Below are 17057 nucleotides of genomic sequence, written 5' to 3' on the forward strand. Positions count from 1 at the left end.
ATCATGATAGAAAAACTGCATGCATCTTTTGCAATACATGAGCTCCCAGATGTTTTGGTCGCAGACAACAGGCCATTGTTTACCAGCAGGGCATTTGACTATTTCTGAAGGTTGATTGGTATTTAATATGTAAGGACAGTTCCATGCCATCCATCATCCAGTGGTCTGGCAGAAAGAGGAATCGAAACTTTGAAGGCAGGCTTAAAGAAATACCCTTCAGGTTTACTTGATGCCAAATTGTACCAGTTCTATTTGATTCTGGGACCATGCCTCATGCAACAACAGAGACAGCTCCAGCAGAGTTGCCAATGGGGGGAAGACTCTGCACCAGGTTAAATCTGAGCTTTCTGCAACGGGAGGTTGATCAATGGCATCAGGAATGTCAATGCTGGACAGAAGCAGGAGATAAATTTGTCTCCTGACGTAATCTTTGGTGTAGGAGCCACAGAATTGCCCTGCATAGGTAAGACGCATTGTCAGGTGCAGTAACTCGGGCAGTAACATGAAGTCAGGTCCAGAAACATATGGTGTTCAGTTAGGTGCGACAGTCCTGAACAGCCACATGCACCGTATGAAAGCTGCAAACTCCCAAATGGTGTGGGAGCAAAATGCACCCGACTACTTGACAGGCTGTCCTTCTCTTTCAGAACCTTTTTGTGTTCTTCCTCTCTCTCATGGATGTTGCCGTCTCGACATCTTTGCCACCAGAAGAAAATTAATTTTTTTCCAAGATGATCTGGGTGCAAGATGCGATCTACCATACATTACAAGCTGCCTGTATCAGAGGCAGAGTTGGAGAAACCTGACACGGTGCTAAAACAACCCAGGGGAAGCTGCCAAAAAAAAATGAACTAGCCTATGTCCTTTTCAGAGGGACATAATTGTATCCAGTTCAGTTAGGTGGACCTCTAGGATATGAGTTCCCTGATTGGGACTGTTAGTCCAGTCCAATTAGAGACACTGGCTGACAAATAAAAATGTGAGTGTCAGAGGTTCTTTTCACTGAGAGGTTGCTCTGAGGGAGTTGGATCGGTGTCAAGGACTTTCCACATGTAAATAAAGGGTGACTTGGTGACGCACCATCAGCCTCTGTGGAGTTATTTCATTGTTCAAGTGTTTTGATTACGCTCACAATGCAAGCTGAAGGAATAACAGCTAATTTTTCACTAATGTGCTTTACAGTTTTCTGGATTCAACATTCATTTCTTCAACTACAGACAATGAATACATTCTCCACTTTGATTACCGTCTCATTTCACTCCAGTGTTATTTTTGCCTGGATTTGCTTTCAGAAGGGGTAACATCATCTTCTGCTTTTAACAACTGCTCTGTTCCATTTCCCACCTTTTTTCCTCCAGCCTGAAGTCCATCATTTTTTCATACCCTTCAGTTTCAAAGAAGTTTCATATTGGACTGAAAGCTTTGTTTGTCTCACAACTGATGCTGCCACACCTGGTGAGTTTCTCCAGCACTTTGTTTTACGTTTCAATTTAATGGGAACGGTGGATCTCCAGTATGGGCCAGAACCCTGCAATATTTGACAAGTAGTTGCCTTTTCTGTACTCTGCACAATCTGTTTTTTTTTTCTGGAATTTAACCAGCTGTTCCACAGCAGTAAATATGTTAGATCAACAAAATTTTAGTAATGTAGTGACTCCAATGCACAGTACCAAAATCTTGAGGAAAATCAACTTTGAGAAGGAATTAAGTTTTCACTTCATTGTGCATCCACTTTGTCTTATTTGGTAACGTTCTCCCATTTGGATCTCTGGATTCACTAAGATTTGAACATACATTAAGGCTGACATACCAATGCTGTAGTGAGAGATTGCTGCAGTGTCAGAGGTGATGTCTTTCATGTGAGGTTTTAAATCAGATGAATTATCTCACAGCACCACTCTGAAGAAGATGAATGAGGTTATCCTTGGTGATCTGACCAATAGTTACCCTGCAAGCAATTTTGCCAGAAAAAAGCACATTATCTTGTTGTTATCGCTGCTGCCAGAAGTATTTTATTAGCTTTAGAGCACTTTAAGATGTCTGGAGATTATGGTAAGCTTGCTATAAGTAAAAGTTTTTTTTTTACCCTTTTTTGTCTCAGCATGATTTTAATCTTATTTTGCATTTGCTACTTTTGTTACTGTTTCATTTAATTTAGTCTTGGCCTGAAGACGCTTTGCAAGCTGTAGCAACACGCGCTTTGGGAGACATTGAAATGGCACATGATATACGTCTGGGCTGCATCGATATGTGCAAGAGTTTTCATACCTCCACTATTGAATTGTCTGAAACATTCCATACAGAGCTTCAGAGACACAACTACGTGACTCCTACATCTTACTTGGAACTGATTTCCACATTCCAAACATTACTTGAAATAAAAAGAACGTAAGCACAAATTAAGTGGAGCATTTTTTAGTTTCAGGATTTCCTTGTCTGACATTTGATAATGCAGCCAAGGCCTTAACTGTTCAAACAGCTTGAAAATGTGTTATTTTGCCACAAATTCAGTAATGAGTGTTGATGATATTTTCAAATATAAATGCCTGCTAATTCTTGTGTCTGCTTAAAATTAAACTTGACACCTACAAAGGAACATAAGATACATTATTCCCCCCAATGATCTTATTGAAAGTGAGGCGATAAATTTTGAAAGTTCAATTGATTGTGAATGAAATACATGTTCAATATTCAACAAAAAGGAATATAGCGTAATTAGTTGGTCTTCATGATATTATTCTGTAGCAAGAGTTTTCAACAAGCTTTTGAGCAAAATTCTCCCCCGTTGACCGAACATATATTGAGGTTTTCAATAACACCTTGTACAGAATTATGTGCTGAGGATTGGCTTCCACAGCCCAATGTAAATGCCAAGAGTCAGACTGGCTCCATTATTATGTTTCACTAGACAAGCATCATCAACTTGATGGTTATAAAGTGAGACTTCCAAACCATTCTGGGAGGAAGGCTTGCCACATCCATTTGGTCACAGCTCAGTAGTCTTGGCAGCATCGCCAGGAATGCTGGCCACTGCTGGAATTGCAGCTAGGCCAAAGAGAAGGCATTCAATAATGGATATAGACCTGCAGATACTTCTGGGATCCAGCTCAGTAGGGTATATGCTCATTTAGGTACAAGTTTAGGGTAATTACTCATTTATAGGGCTTCGACTGGGACACAGGCAGGAGGCTAGAACTAGTGTCTTTTCTAAATCACGCGCCAGTACCAATGACATTGCAACTAACTATGCAGGTCCAGCTGTCTGCTTCCTCCCATGTTGATGGCCATAATATCCAGCCCTTTTTTTGGCAGTGTGCAGTAGTGACTAGACTTCAATAGTATTTAATTGGCTTTCAGGTTCAGAGGCATAAGTTTGGGAACATTTGGAAATAGACCATTTGGCACCTCAAGCCTGCTCCGTCATTCAAGTAGGTCATGACTGATTTTCTACCTCAGTGCTATTTTCTTGCATTATTTCCCCATTCATTGATATCTTAATAATATCTAGAAGTCTATCAATCTCTGTCTTGAATGTATTCCATGACCAAGACTCCCAATTCTGTAGGATAGAGAATTCTAAAGATTCACCAACCTCTGAAAGGAGACACTCATTCACATTTAACTCTAAATTGGCCTACTTCTTATTTTGAGACTGCATCCCTTGGGTCTAGCCCCCCAAAACTAGGGTACTAGTCTTCCTGCATCTACTTGTCGAGCCCTGTAAAAAATGTTGTGTAGTTAATTGTGACCACTATTCATTCTTCTAAGCCCTAGAGAATGCAGACTTAAGTTTTCTTAATTTGTTTTCATGGAACAATCTGACATTCCTAGACTTCAGTCTGATGAGCCTTAATTGCCTCCCTCTTTGGCAGGAACATCCTTTCTGAAGTAAGATTATTAAAACTACACAGATACTCCAAGCAAAACTCCTACAGAAACTCAGCAGGTCAGACAGCATCTGTGGGCAGAGAAATCAGAGTTAATGTTTGAGTTCAGGGATCTTTGTCAGAACTACAAGCAGTTAGGAAATGGTGATTATATATGCTAATAGCAGAAGCAGGGATTGCAGGGGACGGAGTGATGAGGTGATACAGATGGATGGAGATAGTGCCCGGGATGGGTGGGAAGAAGAGCTGACATTAGGAATTGAGAGTACTTTAAAATAGTTTGCCTGTGCTGAGATCAGCCTATCCAGGACAGAACCGGGGGTTTTGGGAAGAGTAATGGACATGGAAGGAGGTGTTCATGTTCTGAAATTTTAAACTCAATGTTGTGTCATAGAGACATACAGATGTACAGCACAGAAGCAGACCCTACGGTCCAACTCGTCCATCTTCACCAGATATATTAATCTAGTCCCATTTTCCAGAATTTGGCCCATATCCCTCTAAACCCTTCCCATCCACGTATCTATTCAGATGCCTTTTAAATGTTATAATTGTACCAGCCTCCACCACTTCCTCTGGCAATTCATTCCACACATGCACGCACCACCTGTGTGAAAATGTTGTCCCTTAGGTCCCTTTTAAATCTTTCCCCTCCCACCTTAAATCTATGTCCTCTAGGTTTGGACTCCCCTACCCTGGGCAAAAATCCTTGGCTATTAACCCTATTAAGGCCCCTCATGATTTTATAGACCACCATGAGGTGACTCCTCAGCCTGTGACAGTCCAGGGAAAATAGCCCCAATCTAATCAGCCTCTCCGTACAGCTCATAGCCTCCAACACTGGCAGCATCCTTACAAATCTTTTCTGCACTCTTTCAAGTTTAACAACATTTTTCCTGTAGCAGGGAGACCAGAATTGAGCACAGTATTCCAATGGTGGCCGAACCAATGCCCTGTTCTGCTGCAACATGTCATCCTAATTCCTTTACTCAGTGCACGAATCAATAAAGGCAAGTGCAGCGAACATCTTCTTCACTACTCTCTCAACCTGCAACTTCACTTTCAAGGAATTATGAACCTCAAGGTCTCTTTATTTGGCCAAGCTGTACAGGACCCTGCTTTGATTTGTCTCACCAAAATGCAACATCTCATATTTATCTAAATTAAATTCCATCTGTCACTCACAGCCCACCAGCCCTTCTGATCAAGGTCCCATTGTACACTGAGGTAACCTTCTTCAGTGTTCACTACACCATGAATTTTGGTGTCATCTGCAAACTTACTAACCATTCCTCCTATATGCACATCGAAATCATTTTTATAAGTAACGCAAAGCTTTGGGCCCAGCACCAATCCCTGATGCACAGCACTAGTCACAGGCCTCTAGTCTGAAAAGTAACCCTTCACTACTACCCTCTGTCTCCTATCTTCCAGCCAGTTTTGTACCCAAATGTCTAGCTCTCCCTGGATTCCATGTGATCTAGCTTTGCTAACTAGTCCACCATGCAGAACCTTGTCGATCGCCTTGCTGAACTGGATATAAACAATGCCCACTGCTCTGCCTTCATCAATCTTTTTGTCACCTCTTCAAAAAATTCAATCAAGTTAGTGAGACATGATTTACCACAACACAGACCTATTGACTATCCCTAATCCATCTTGAATGTAAATGCTGTCTGTCAGAATCCCTTTCAACAACGTACCCACCTCTGACCTCAGGCTCACTGATCTATAGTTCTCTGGCTCTTCCTTACCATCTTTCTTTCAATAATGACACCATGTTAGCTACTCACCAGTCTTCTGGCACCTTGCCTGTGGCCATTGATGAGATGAATACCTCAACAAGGGGCCCAGTAATCGCTTCCCTGGCTTCTCACAAAGATTGGTGATACACCTGATCAGGTCCCAGTGATTTATCCACTTTTGTATGTTTTATGATATCCAGCATCACCTCCTCTGTAATATGGACACTTTTCAAGATATCACTATTTATTTTTCCAAGTTCCCTAGCTTTAATATCGTTCTCTACAGTAGCACTGATTTGCAGTACTCATTTAGTATCTCACCTATCTCCTGCGGTTCCACAATAGATAGCTTTGTTGATCTTTTGAGGAGCCTTATTCTCTCGCTAGTTACTCTTTTGCCCTTAATGTATTCGTAGAATTTCTTTGGATCTCCTTAACCTTATTTGCCAAAACCATTTCATGCCCCTTTTTGCCCTTCTGATTTCCTCTTAAGTATACTCCTTCTGCCATTATACACCTTGAGGGATTCATCTGACCCCAGCTGCCAATCCTTGCCGTTTGCCTCCATTTTCTTTTTCTCTTGCTCTGAAGGCTGTAATATGCCTATGTGGAAGATGAAATATTGCTCTTCCAGGTTGCGTTGAGCTTTGATGGAATACTACAACAGGCCTGAGACAAAAATATTGGCATGGAAACACAATGATGTGCTGAAATAGCAGTCATTGTTATGGGCAGTCAGGCAGTCTACATATTTTTTCTCCCCAGTCCAGAGAACACTCTTTGTCTCTTTCTTCTCTGTCTATCTCTCTCTGGGCACTGTGTCCATCTATCTGGTTCATTTTCCTCTCCACCCAACTGTCCTGTCATTAGTATAGATATCACCATTTCTTTTCCTTCTGAAAAAGGATCACTGGACTTGAAATGTTAACTCTGTCCTTTCTCTCCAAACATGTTGCCAGACCTGCTAAGTTTCGTCAGCACTTTCTGAATTTGTTTATTTCAGATCTCTGGCTTCCTTTTGCTTTATTTTATTGCAGATACTGCAGATACTGTCTTACCAACAGTTTACAATTGCAGCAAGATTGCTTTATTGCTGTGCTCAAATCCCCTTACACCAAAGGCCATCATACCATTTGGTTTTAGGTGAACTAATGACTAATGCATGGAAAACAATTTTCTTGTACCTCCTTTTGTGGTGTGTTAGTTTCTGATCCGTTTGAATATGAAGAATGAGAAAATATGTTGAAATATACACAAAACTCTAATTTCTCCTTCAATCTACTGCCAGAAATTTACATATTTCCCATCTTCATGATCCAAAATGAAGTGGAAAATCTTATGGATCCAGGTGGTCAGTGGTTGTTCACAGCATCTACTTGTAATAAGCACAGAAATAATTTCAATATTATAGTTAAATCTTCTTGTGGGGTATACCTTGAGATGTACCTTGTTTGAGTTTTTCTAGCACCCTGCAACTTGAATAAATCACGTTAAAATTTGTGAACTATAGCAGCACAATAAGTGCAGGAGGCCAGCTGCAACCTGAGTGAATGATAAGTTCCAATGATATACTTCATTTAATTTAACTAAGTGGTGAGAAAAAAGTTCGGGAGCAATGGAAGAGGGTAAGTTGAAATGAAACCAAATACAAATAAATAAAGGGAGGGAGCTGTCAAATTGAGAGACCGTGAAAACGCAGAGATAATGAAACAGTTAAGAAATAATTTAAAAATTAAAATGTGACTTTTCGAAACCCTCCCAGTCACAGTTTTTGTACATGCAGGCATGAGACTGAACAGTTTTGCTCCTTTTCTGGCACAAAGATAGGTGGTACAGAATGGTCAATTAACAAATTGTTAGGAGTTTCCTGACTCTTGTTGAATATCACCTGTCGCTTCCTGTGGCAAGTAATTTCAGTTTAATGTGTGAGCTCAGCAAGTTCTTAAAATAATGAGGTCGCGAAGAAATGGATCCCATCTGTGTGAAAATAACAGCATAAAACAGCCAGCAATTTCTGGGATTTTACAATCTTTTCCCTTGAAGATAATTACCAGTTTATGCATTCATGACAGTGTGTATCATAAACTTTTCACATTTATCCAGGAAGGTTTGGCAGTTTTAACGAGTACAGATTTTCTTTAAGTCCTCTATCTGGATCAGGGACTCCTTGTTCAAATAATTTCTTTGCCCACCTGAAATGGTGTGTCATTAAGTTGAGGAAACCATGGGGGAAACAGTGGCTAAAGAGATTTTAGATGCCGTATTTGAAGAGATCCTCATCTAGATCAAGTTAACTCAGATTTGTCATTTATGCAGTTGCGTCAGTGCCTGATATCTGGCACTTTGACAGGTGTTTCTCTATACTACTTTTGAACATGGATTACTTGGAGTTGAAAACTATTTTTCAAATTTTCTTTGGTGTGAAATGCTGTATATTGGAATGATTGCTGAGTTTTGAAATATCTCAAATCCAGTGGAAAGCGCCAAAAAGAGAATGAAGGAGGCATGGGCCCAGCAGCCATGACATTATGCAGGCATTCGGGAGCAGGGCATGATAGGTCAACCTCCCAGGGGAGCAGTGAATGAGATGGATGTGTCTTAGAGGGAGCTGATCGCGTGTGCTGTTTCTTGGAACCTATCACTGTGGCTTTAACTTTCATTCTGCACAATAACAATTCTCTAAGATGTTGGTAATGTTTTATGTTTTGTCTTTAGTGAAGTAGTGAAGATGAAAAGAAGATATGAAGTTGGCCTAGAAAAACTGGAATCTGCTGCATCTCAGGTAGCAACCATGCAGGCAGAGCTGGAAGCCCTGCAGCCTGAACTGATAGTCGCTAGTTCAGCAGTAGACGAAATGATGATAATCATTGAAAAAGAGTCTATTGAGGTCTCACGAACAGAGGAGATTGTAAAAGCTGATGAAATCATAGCAAATGATCAAGCCATGGCTGCAAAAGCAATTAAGGATGAATGTGATGCTGATCTGGCACAGGCCTTACCAGTTCTGGAATCTGCACTTGCTGCCCTTGATACGCTCACCACACAAGTAAGGACCAAGCTGTTGATTTTACTGCTCTGTCTGTGTAAAAGACAAGTAATTAAGAGTTTTCACCTTGTTAGATTGTAATATTCTTTTTCAGTGTAGCAGGGTCGACATATTTCACAATTTTGCAACTATCTGTCCTAGAAGTGATTTTTGGGTGTAATGCATAACAAATTAAACATATCCCGTGTGGATTAATCCCAACTAGAATCCTATTTCTTTTCTTAGGATACCAGTCTTCTTTTGAGACAAGAGAATTGAATAATGCTTTCTAAAGATGTGATGAATGAAATGTCAAAACGTTTTCAGCCATTAGCCTTCAAATTCACCTGTTTAGCCAGAGACTATGTAGGTCCTATCAGGGTGGAATGATTCTTCCAGAAAGAGCATAATAGGGTTGGTTAGCTCAGTTACCTGGATGGCTAGTTTGTGATGCAAAGTGATTCTGACAGTATGGGTTCAATTCCTCCACTGGCTGAGGTTACTATGAATGTACCTACCACCTTTTCAACTCCATCCTTCACCTGAAGCTTGTTGACCCTCAGGTCAAACTCACTATCAGTCGGCTGTCATTACTGAGACAGTAGATCTATGGTTGCCTCTGGCAACTTTACTCATATGTCTGTGGCAAACCTGAATTCTATAATAATTACATGTACGTTAAGATACAATGCTAAATAGTCACTTTTCTTTTAGGATATTACTGTGATGAAGTCTATGAAGAGCCCCCCAGCTGGAGTAAAGCTAGTTATGGAGGCAATTTGTATTTTGAAAGGAATAAAACCAGATAGAATTCCAGATCCTACTGGATCAGGTAAAAAGATTGAAGATTTCTGGGGCCCTGCCAAAAAAGTACTGGGTGACATGAAACTTTTACAGTCTCTCCATGAATATGACAAGGACAATATTCCTTCAGCATACATAAATGTCATTAGAAATAAATACATAACAAACCCAGAATTTGTTCCAGAAAAGATTCGTAATGCTTCCACGGCAGCTGAGGGTCTCTGCAAATGGGTTATTGCAATCGACTCCTATGATAAGTAAGTTGTTATATTTGGTTCATAGAATATTTTAAATCTCTTTCTGTTCACCAGTTTGAATTTTGTATTACACGAGATACAATAAGTCTTTTTGTTTCTCGCCTGCCTTTTAATAGAGTAGCTAAAGTTGTAGCTCCCAAGAAAGAGAAACTAGCACTGGCTGAAGGTGAATTGAAGATAGCAATGGATGGTCTAAGAAAGAAGCAAGCTGCGCTTAAAGAAGTGCAAGATAAACTGGAAAAACTGCAGGAGCAATTGGAAACTAATAAGCAAAAGAAAGCAGACCTCGAAAACCAGGTAATTTAAATACCATTTATTGTACAACTGATATTTGAGTTTTAAGAAAATGCAGTCTATAATTTTAGCTTTAGCACATGTTAGTCAAACTCTAGACATTAGCCACTAAGTATGGTGCTATATTATAGATGTAAAACAGCCTTAAGGAAAGTAAAAGCCATTCATTTTAGAGTCATATAGTTGGACAGCATGGAAACAGACCATTCAGTCCAACTGGTCCATGCTGACCAAGTTTCCCAAACTAGACTAGACACACTGGCATGTGTTTGGTCCAGATCCCTCTAAATCTTTCCTATTCATGTACCTGTCCAATTGTCTTTTAAACTGTACTTGCATCTGTCACCTCCTCTGACAGCTCATTCCACGTATGAACCACCCTCTGTGTGAAAATCTTGCTGCTGAGGTCTGTTTTAAATCTTTTCCCTCCCATCTGAAAAATTGCCCTCTAGTTTTGAACTCTGTCACCCTAGGGAAAAGATCTTTGTTATTAACCTTATTTTGCCCCTCATGATTTTATAAATCGTTATAAGGTCACCCCTTGACCTCCTACGCTCCAGTGATTAAAAATCCCAGCCCAACCAACTTCTTCATGCAACTCAAGCCCTTCAGTCCCAGCAACATCCTGGTAAATGTCTTCTGAACCATCTCTAATTTAATAATATCCTTCCTATAGTAGGGTGACCAAAACTGTGCGTAGTGTTCCAAAGTGATCTTGCTAATGTCCCATATAACCTCAACACAATGTCCCAACTCCTATATTCGATGGTTTGAGTAATGAAGGAAAGTGTGCTAAATTCTCTACCTGTGACACAACTTCCAAAGAACTAGGTACCTGAACCCCAGGCCTCTCTGTTTGACAACAGTACCCAGGCCCCTATCATTGACTGGAAATGTCTCGCTCTTGTTTGTCTTACCAAAATGCAATCCTTCAGGTTTATCTGGATTGACGTTCATCTGCTACTCCTCAACCCACTGGGTCAATAGATCAAGATCCATTTGTAATCCTGGATAATCTTTTTCACCGTCCACTATACCATCAATTTTGGTGTCATCTGCAAACTTATGAACAATATATCGTAAGTTCTCCTCCAAATTGTTTGTATAAATAACAAACAACAGCGGACCCAGCACTGATCCCTGCGGTGCATCACTGGTCTCAGGTCTCCAGTCCAAAAAAAACCAGACACCATGCTCTGTCCCCTACCATCAAGCCAATTTTATATCCTACCCTATTCCGTATCAAGTTCTGCACCATTCATTCAAACAGCTAGTTAAACTTTTCTTAAATGCTAACATGGCATGGAGCCATACTGTGGGAATGGGATTTTTGACTGCCTGCTGGAGAGCTGATGGGAGTTTCATGTTGCCACAGCATCTTGTGCTTCTTGGACATTTGACAGGCCAATGGTCCTCTTGAATCAAAGACACTGAGGAAGGATGTCCTGCAATCCAATGTTGTCCTGCCAATTCTTGGCCTGCCCTCTATTGAATTGCAGCACTACCAGGATGGTGGTGACCACTATTGGGTAGATAATCATCAAAAGTCCAGGATAATACCTGGATTCCAAGCCTTGATGTCAGGACCAGAGTTCCCTGGTGGGGTCATGGGCAGAGTGTTCAGCAGCAAGGACAGGAAAGGACTTTCAATTGGGCCCCTGAACCAGGTGGCAGTGCTTTTGAAAAAGGGAGCCTCCTGGGAAAATGCAAGTAACCATGCACACAGGTGTACTTGTTATACAGCCAAACTGATGAGTGCCCTCCCACCAAAATGAAAAGCAGGTTAAACTAGTGCGAGTGGACTGAGGTCCCTCTGTGGACATTAACTGCCTATTTAAAAGTCTCATATTGGTTACAGGGTGGGAAGGTTGTTCAGATACCTTCCCAGTATGGACTTTTTTGGGATAGAATCAGATGTCTCATGCATTAATCTTCCACTTGATTGAATACTATTCACCACCAAACCCATGATAGCCCAAGATTCCATCCATGCTTCATTTAACAACTTTGAAAGTGCATTCCACAGCTTCAACCACTCTTGCAAGTGTCTTAATCCATTTCATCTTTATTATCTTAGCTTTAGCCCTATTTATGTTCTCTCTTTCTAGATTATTCAATTATTGGAAACAGTCTCTTTTGATCTACTTTGACTAGTCACTTTGTAGTTACTAATACACTAAGGAAGGCAGAACATTTTTTTTTGCAGTAGTTTATGGAGGTTCCCGGATTCCACTGTGATTCAGGACAAGGATATCTGCAGTAGGTGTTTGCAGTTTGAACACCTTTAGCTCAGATTTTATGAGCTGGAAGCTGAACATCATACATGGTTACAAGTGATAATGGGGTCTGCAGATGCTGGAGAATCCAAGATAACAAAGTGTGGAGCTGGATGAACACAGCAGGCCAAGCAGAGCATAAAAGCTGATGTTTTGGCCCTAGACCCTTCATCAGAGACCCTCTCTGATGAAGGGTCTAGGCCCAAAACATCAGCTTTTGTGCACCTGAGTTGCTGTTTGGCCTGCTGTGTTCATCCAGCTCCACACTTGGTTATCATACATAGTGACAAATTAGGGCATGAGAAAGTTACTGGAAACTTTATCCCAGGAGATAATCACATTCCTTAGAATAGGGACTTCTGATTTAGGGGCTGGTCAGGGTTTGACTCTGAGTGAGGCAGGCTAAGTACCCAGTAGGAAAAGTGCCTTTGCAATAGCCCAACATATTTGAAATGCTTTCAACTTGTTTGGATGAAAGTGAGAGCTCCAGGGTGGATGAGCTAACTGAGACTGTGGCAGTGGAGACCATTCAGGTGGCGGGAGAGAACTGAAACAAATGTAATGGGTGGCGGGGGGGCGTCATTTTAGTGAGTAGATTGACTCTATTCCCTACAGAAAACAGCTGGCATTAAGAAGACTGTGTTGCCTGCCTGGTTATCAGAGTTCAAACCATCTGATCAGGGCTGCAGAGGAAATTACAGTGGGAGAGAGAGGATCCAGTCATAGTGGTCCATGTGGATACCAATGACATTGGGAGGACAAGGAAAGAAGTTCTTCATAGTCAGAATGAGGAGCTAGGTACTGAACTGAAAAGTAGAAGGTCAAAGGGCATTATCTCTGGATTATTACTGGAGTCACATATAAATTGACACAGGAGAAGTAAAATTAGAGAAATGAATGTGTGGGTCAAAGAATGTTGCAGTAGGAGTGTGTTCAGATTTGTTTGGCACTGGCACTGAGGATTTGAAGGCGGTACCTGTGGGATGGTCTGCACCCGAATCTTGCTGAGGGTGATGATGTAACTAGGGAAGTAGAGAAGATTTTAAACTAAATAGTTGGGGCAAGGAATCAAATTTGGGAATGACTGGAATCGATAGAGAGTAAATGAACAGATAGGGCTAGAAGTCACAAAAATAGTAAAAGGACACAAAGACTCTATCTTGTTATGAGTAAGAAGGGTGGACTTATGTTAGGATGAGATGTGAAGGCTCAGTTAGGGCGCTTTAGGGCTACGAGGTAGCCAGGAAAGACTTAAAGAGAGAGCTCAGAAGAGCCAGGAGGAGACATGAGAAGTTGTTGGCGGATAGGATCAGGGTAAACCCTAAGGCTTTCTATAGGTATTTAAGGAATAAAAGAACGATGAAAGTAAGATTAGGTCCAATCAAGGATAGTCGTGGTAAGTTGTGTGTGGAGTCAGATGAGATAGCGGAAGCGCTAAATGAATATTTTTCAACAGTATTCATTCTAGAAAACGACAATGTTGTCGAGGAGAATACTGAGATACAGGCTACTAGACTAGGTGGGATTGAAGTTCGCAAGGAAGAGGTATTAGAAATCCTACAGAGGGTGAAGATAGATAAGTCCCCTGGGCTGGATGGGATTTATCCTAGGATCCTCTGGCAAGCCAGGGAGGAGATTGCTGAGCCTTTGGCATTGATCTTTAACTCATCATTGTCTACAGGAATAGTGCCAGACGACTGGAGGATAGCAAATGTGGTTTCCCTGTTCAAGAAGGGGAGTAGAGACAATCCTGGTAATTATAGACCAGTGAGCCTTACCTCAGTTGTTGGTAAAGTGTTGGAGAAGGTTATAAGGGATAGGATTTATAATCATCTAGAAAAGAATAAATTGATTAGGGATAGTCAGCACGGTTTTGTGAAGGGAAGATCGTGCCTCTCAAACCTTATTGAGTTCTTTAAGAAGCTGACCAAACACAGGTAGATGAGAGTAAACCGGTTGATGTGGTGTATATGGATTTCAGCAAGGCGTTCGATAAGGTTCCCCACAATACAACATGCGGAGGAATGGAATTGTGGGAGGCATAGCAGTTTGGATCGGAAATTGGCTTGCTGAAAGAAGACAGAGGGTGGTAGTTGGTGGGAAATGTTCATCCTGGAGACCAGTTACTAGTGGTGTACCGCCAGGGTCGATGTTGGGTCCACTGCTGTTTGTCATTTTTATAAAAGACCTGGATGAGGGCGTAGAAGGATGGGTTAGTAAATTTGCAGACGACACTAAGGTGGAGTTGTGGATAGTGACGAAGAATGCTGTAGGTTGCAGAGAGACATAGATAAGCTGCAGAGCTGGGCTGAGAGGTGGCAAATGGAGTTTAATGCAGACATGTGTGAGATGATGCACTTTGGTAGGAGTAACTGGAAGGTAAAGTACTGGGCTAATGGTAAGATTCTTAGTAGTGTAGATGAGCAGAGAGATCTCAGTGTCCATGTACACAGATCCTTGAAAGTTGCCACCCAGGTTGACAGGGCTGTTGAGAAGGCATACAGTTTTTTAGCTTTTATTAATAGAGGGATCGAGTTCCGGAACCAAGAGGTTATGGTGAAGCTGTACAAAACTCTGGTGCGGCCGCACTTGGAGTATTGCATACAGTTCTGGTCACCGCATTATAAGAAGAATGTGGAAGCTTTGGAAAGGGTGCAGAGGAGATTTACTAGGATGTTGCCTGGTATGGAGGGAAGGTCTTACGAAGAAAGGCTGAGGGGCTTGAGGCTGTTTTCATTAGAGAGAAGAAGTTTGAGAGGTGACTTAATTGAAACATATAAAGTAATGAGAGGGTTAGATAGGGTGGATAGTTAGAGCCTTTTTCATAGGATGGTGACGGCGAGCACGAGGGGGCATAGCTTTAAATTGAGGGGTGAAAGATATAGGACAGATGTCAGAGGTAGTTTCTTTACTCAGAGTAGTAAGGGAATGGAATGCTTTGCCTGCAACGGTAGTAGATTTGCCACCTTTAGATACATTTAAGTCGTCATTGGATAAGCATATGGACGTACATGGAATAGTGTAGGTTAGATGGGCTTGAGATCGGTATGACAGGTCGGCACAACATCAAGGGCCGTAGGGCCTGTACTGTGCTGTAATGTTCTATCTTGTATGTTCTATGACTGCACTGGTCTGTCTGTCTGTCTGTCTGTCTGTGTCTCTCTCTCTCTCTCTTTCTCTCTCTCCCTCTCTCCAGTCTAACAACTTGTTGGTAACGACAATTTATTTAAATGTTTAATCCAGTTACTGACATAGCAATTTAAGCACCCTTTCAAACAGAATTAAATGATCCAGCACCAGGTTTCTTTCATAAACAAGAAAGCTATTGATTATTTTATGGAAACAAGACTTGTTCAGCAAAATATAGAGCTGGTTTACACAGTTTGCAATCTGAAAATATAAATATCAACCCTTCTGAATAACCCAATTCACACACATGCAAGCCAGATAACAAAAAATACTCTGCAGAGATTAACTTTGGAGGAGAAATCACTTTGGTCAATATGCTTTAGTTTTTGGAGGGTGAAAAGGATAAGACATAAATATTCAACACAGCTTTCATTTGACATCCTGACACATTAGGTGCGCATCACTAAACATACGCAGAGATAACAAGGTGTAGAGCTGAATGAACACACCAGGCCAAGCAGCATCAGAGGAGCAGGAAGGCCTGCTGTGTTCAACCAGCTCTATACCTTGTTATCTTAGATTCTCCAGCATCTGCAGTTCCTGCTATCACTAAACATAGGGAGTTGTGACTGGAATGTTTGCAGATGCAGCTTTTTCAGGAAACATCAAAAGAACTCTTAAAAGTTTTTCAAGAGTATAGCTAGATCAGTGTTTTGCTTTTCACATTGCCATTCTGAGAAATACTTCTGAAGGTGCAGAGGGTATGTTGGGTGGATTCACACAGCAGAAATAATGCCGTTTGATGTTCTACTTTTCAGTTTGGCACCTAGTTCCGCATTCTGACTAAAAAAAAGCAAAGAAAATTACAGCACAGGAACAGGCCCTTCGGCCCTCCAAGCCTATGCCGATCCAGATCCTCTGTCTAAACCTGTCGCCTATTTTCCAAGCATCTGTATCCTTCTGCTCCCTGCCCATTCATGTATTTGTCTAGATATATCATTAATGATGCTATCGTGCCTGCCTCTACCACCTCCGCTGGCAACGCGTTCCAGGCATCCGCCACCCTCTGCGTAAAGAACTTTCCATGCATATTTCCCTTAAATTTTTCCCCTCTCACCTTGAAATCATGACCCCTAGTAATTGAGTCCCCCTCTCTGAGAAAAAGCTTCTTGCTATCCACCCTGTCTATACCTCTCATGATTTTGTAGACCTCAATCAGGTCCCACCTCAACCTCCGTTTTTCTAATTTAAATAATCCTAATCTACTCAACCTCTGTTCATAGCTAACACCCTCCATACCAGGCAACAGCTGGGCGAACCTCCTCTCCACCCTCTCCGAAGCATCCACATCCTTTTGGTAATGTGGCATCCAGAACTGTAAGCCATCTTCCAAATGTGGTCGAACCAAAGTCCTATACAACTGTAACATGACCTGCCAAATCTTGTACTCAATATGCCGTTGACCATTGTCATCCAAACACTGGGATATGGAGACCTTCAAAAAGGGGAGCATTGGAATGTCGTTTCATACATTAGAGCTGATTCAGATGTATGCTGCACAAGTCATAAGGACACATGCAGTAGGAGATTCTAAGTGTCATAGAAAAAAATGAGAATCTTTTCCTCATTGTCCCAAACCC

The 17057-nt window shown here is 41.4% G+C and overlaps 1 protein-coding gene across 1 annotated transcript in view; it reads left to right on the forward strand.

Moving 5' to 3' along the window:
* The window catches only part of dnah7 (dynein, axonemal, heavy chain 7), a 304986-nt gene that overhangs the window by 161727 nt on the left and 126202 nt on the right, over positions 1-17057 (forward strand). Inside the window, exons 41-44 of the mRNA XM_059647155.1 lie at positions 2159-2388; positions 8348-8678; positions 9372-9718; positions 9835-10015. Coding sequence (XP_059503138.1) covers positions 2159-2388; positions 8348-8678; positions 9372-9718; positions 9835-10015 — 1089 coding nt within the window. The remainder of the gene's footprint in view (positions 1-2158; positions 2389-8347; positions 8679-9371; positions 9719-9834; positions 10016-17057) is intronic.

This window comes from Stegostoma tigrinum, chromosome 7 (genome assembly GCF_030684315.1).
Source record: "Stegostoma tigrinum isolate sSteTig4 chromosome 7, sSteTig4.hap1, whole genome shotgun sequence".
NCBI classification, from domain to species: domain Eukaryota; kingdom Metazoa; phylum Chordata; class Chondrichthyes; order Orectolobiformes; family Stegostomatidae; genus Stegostoma; species Stegostoma tigrinum.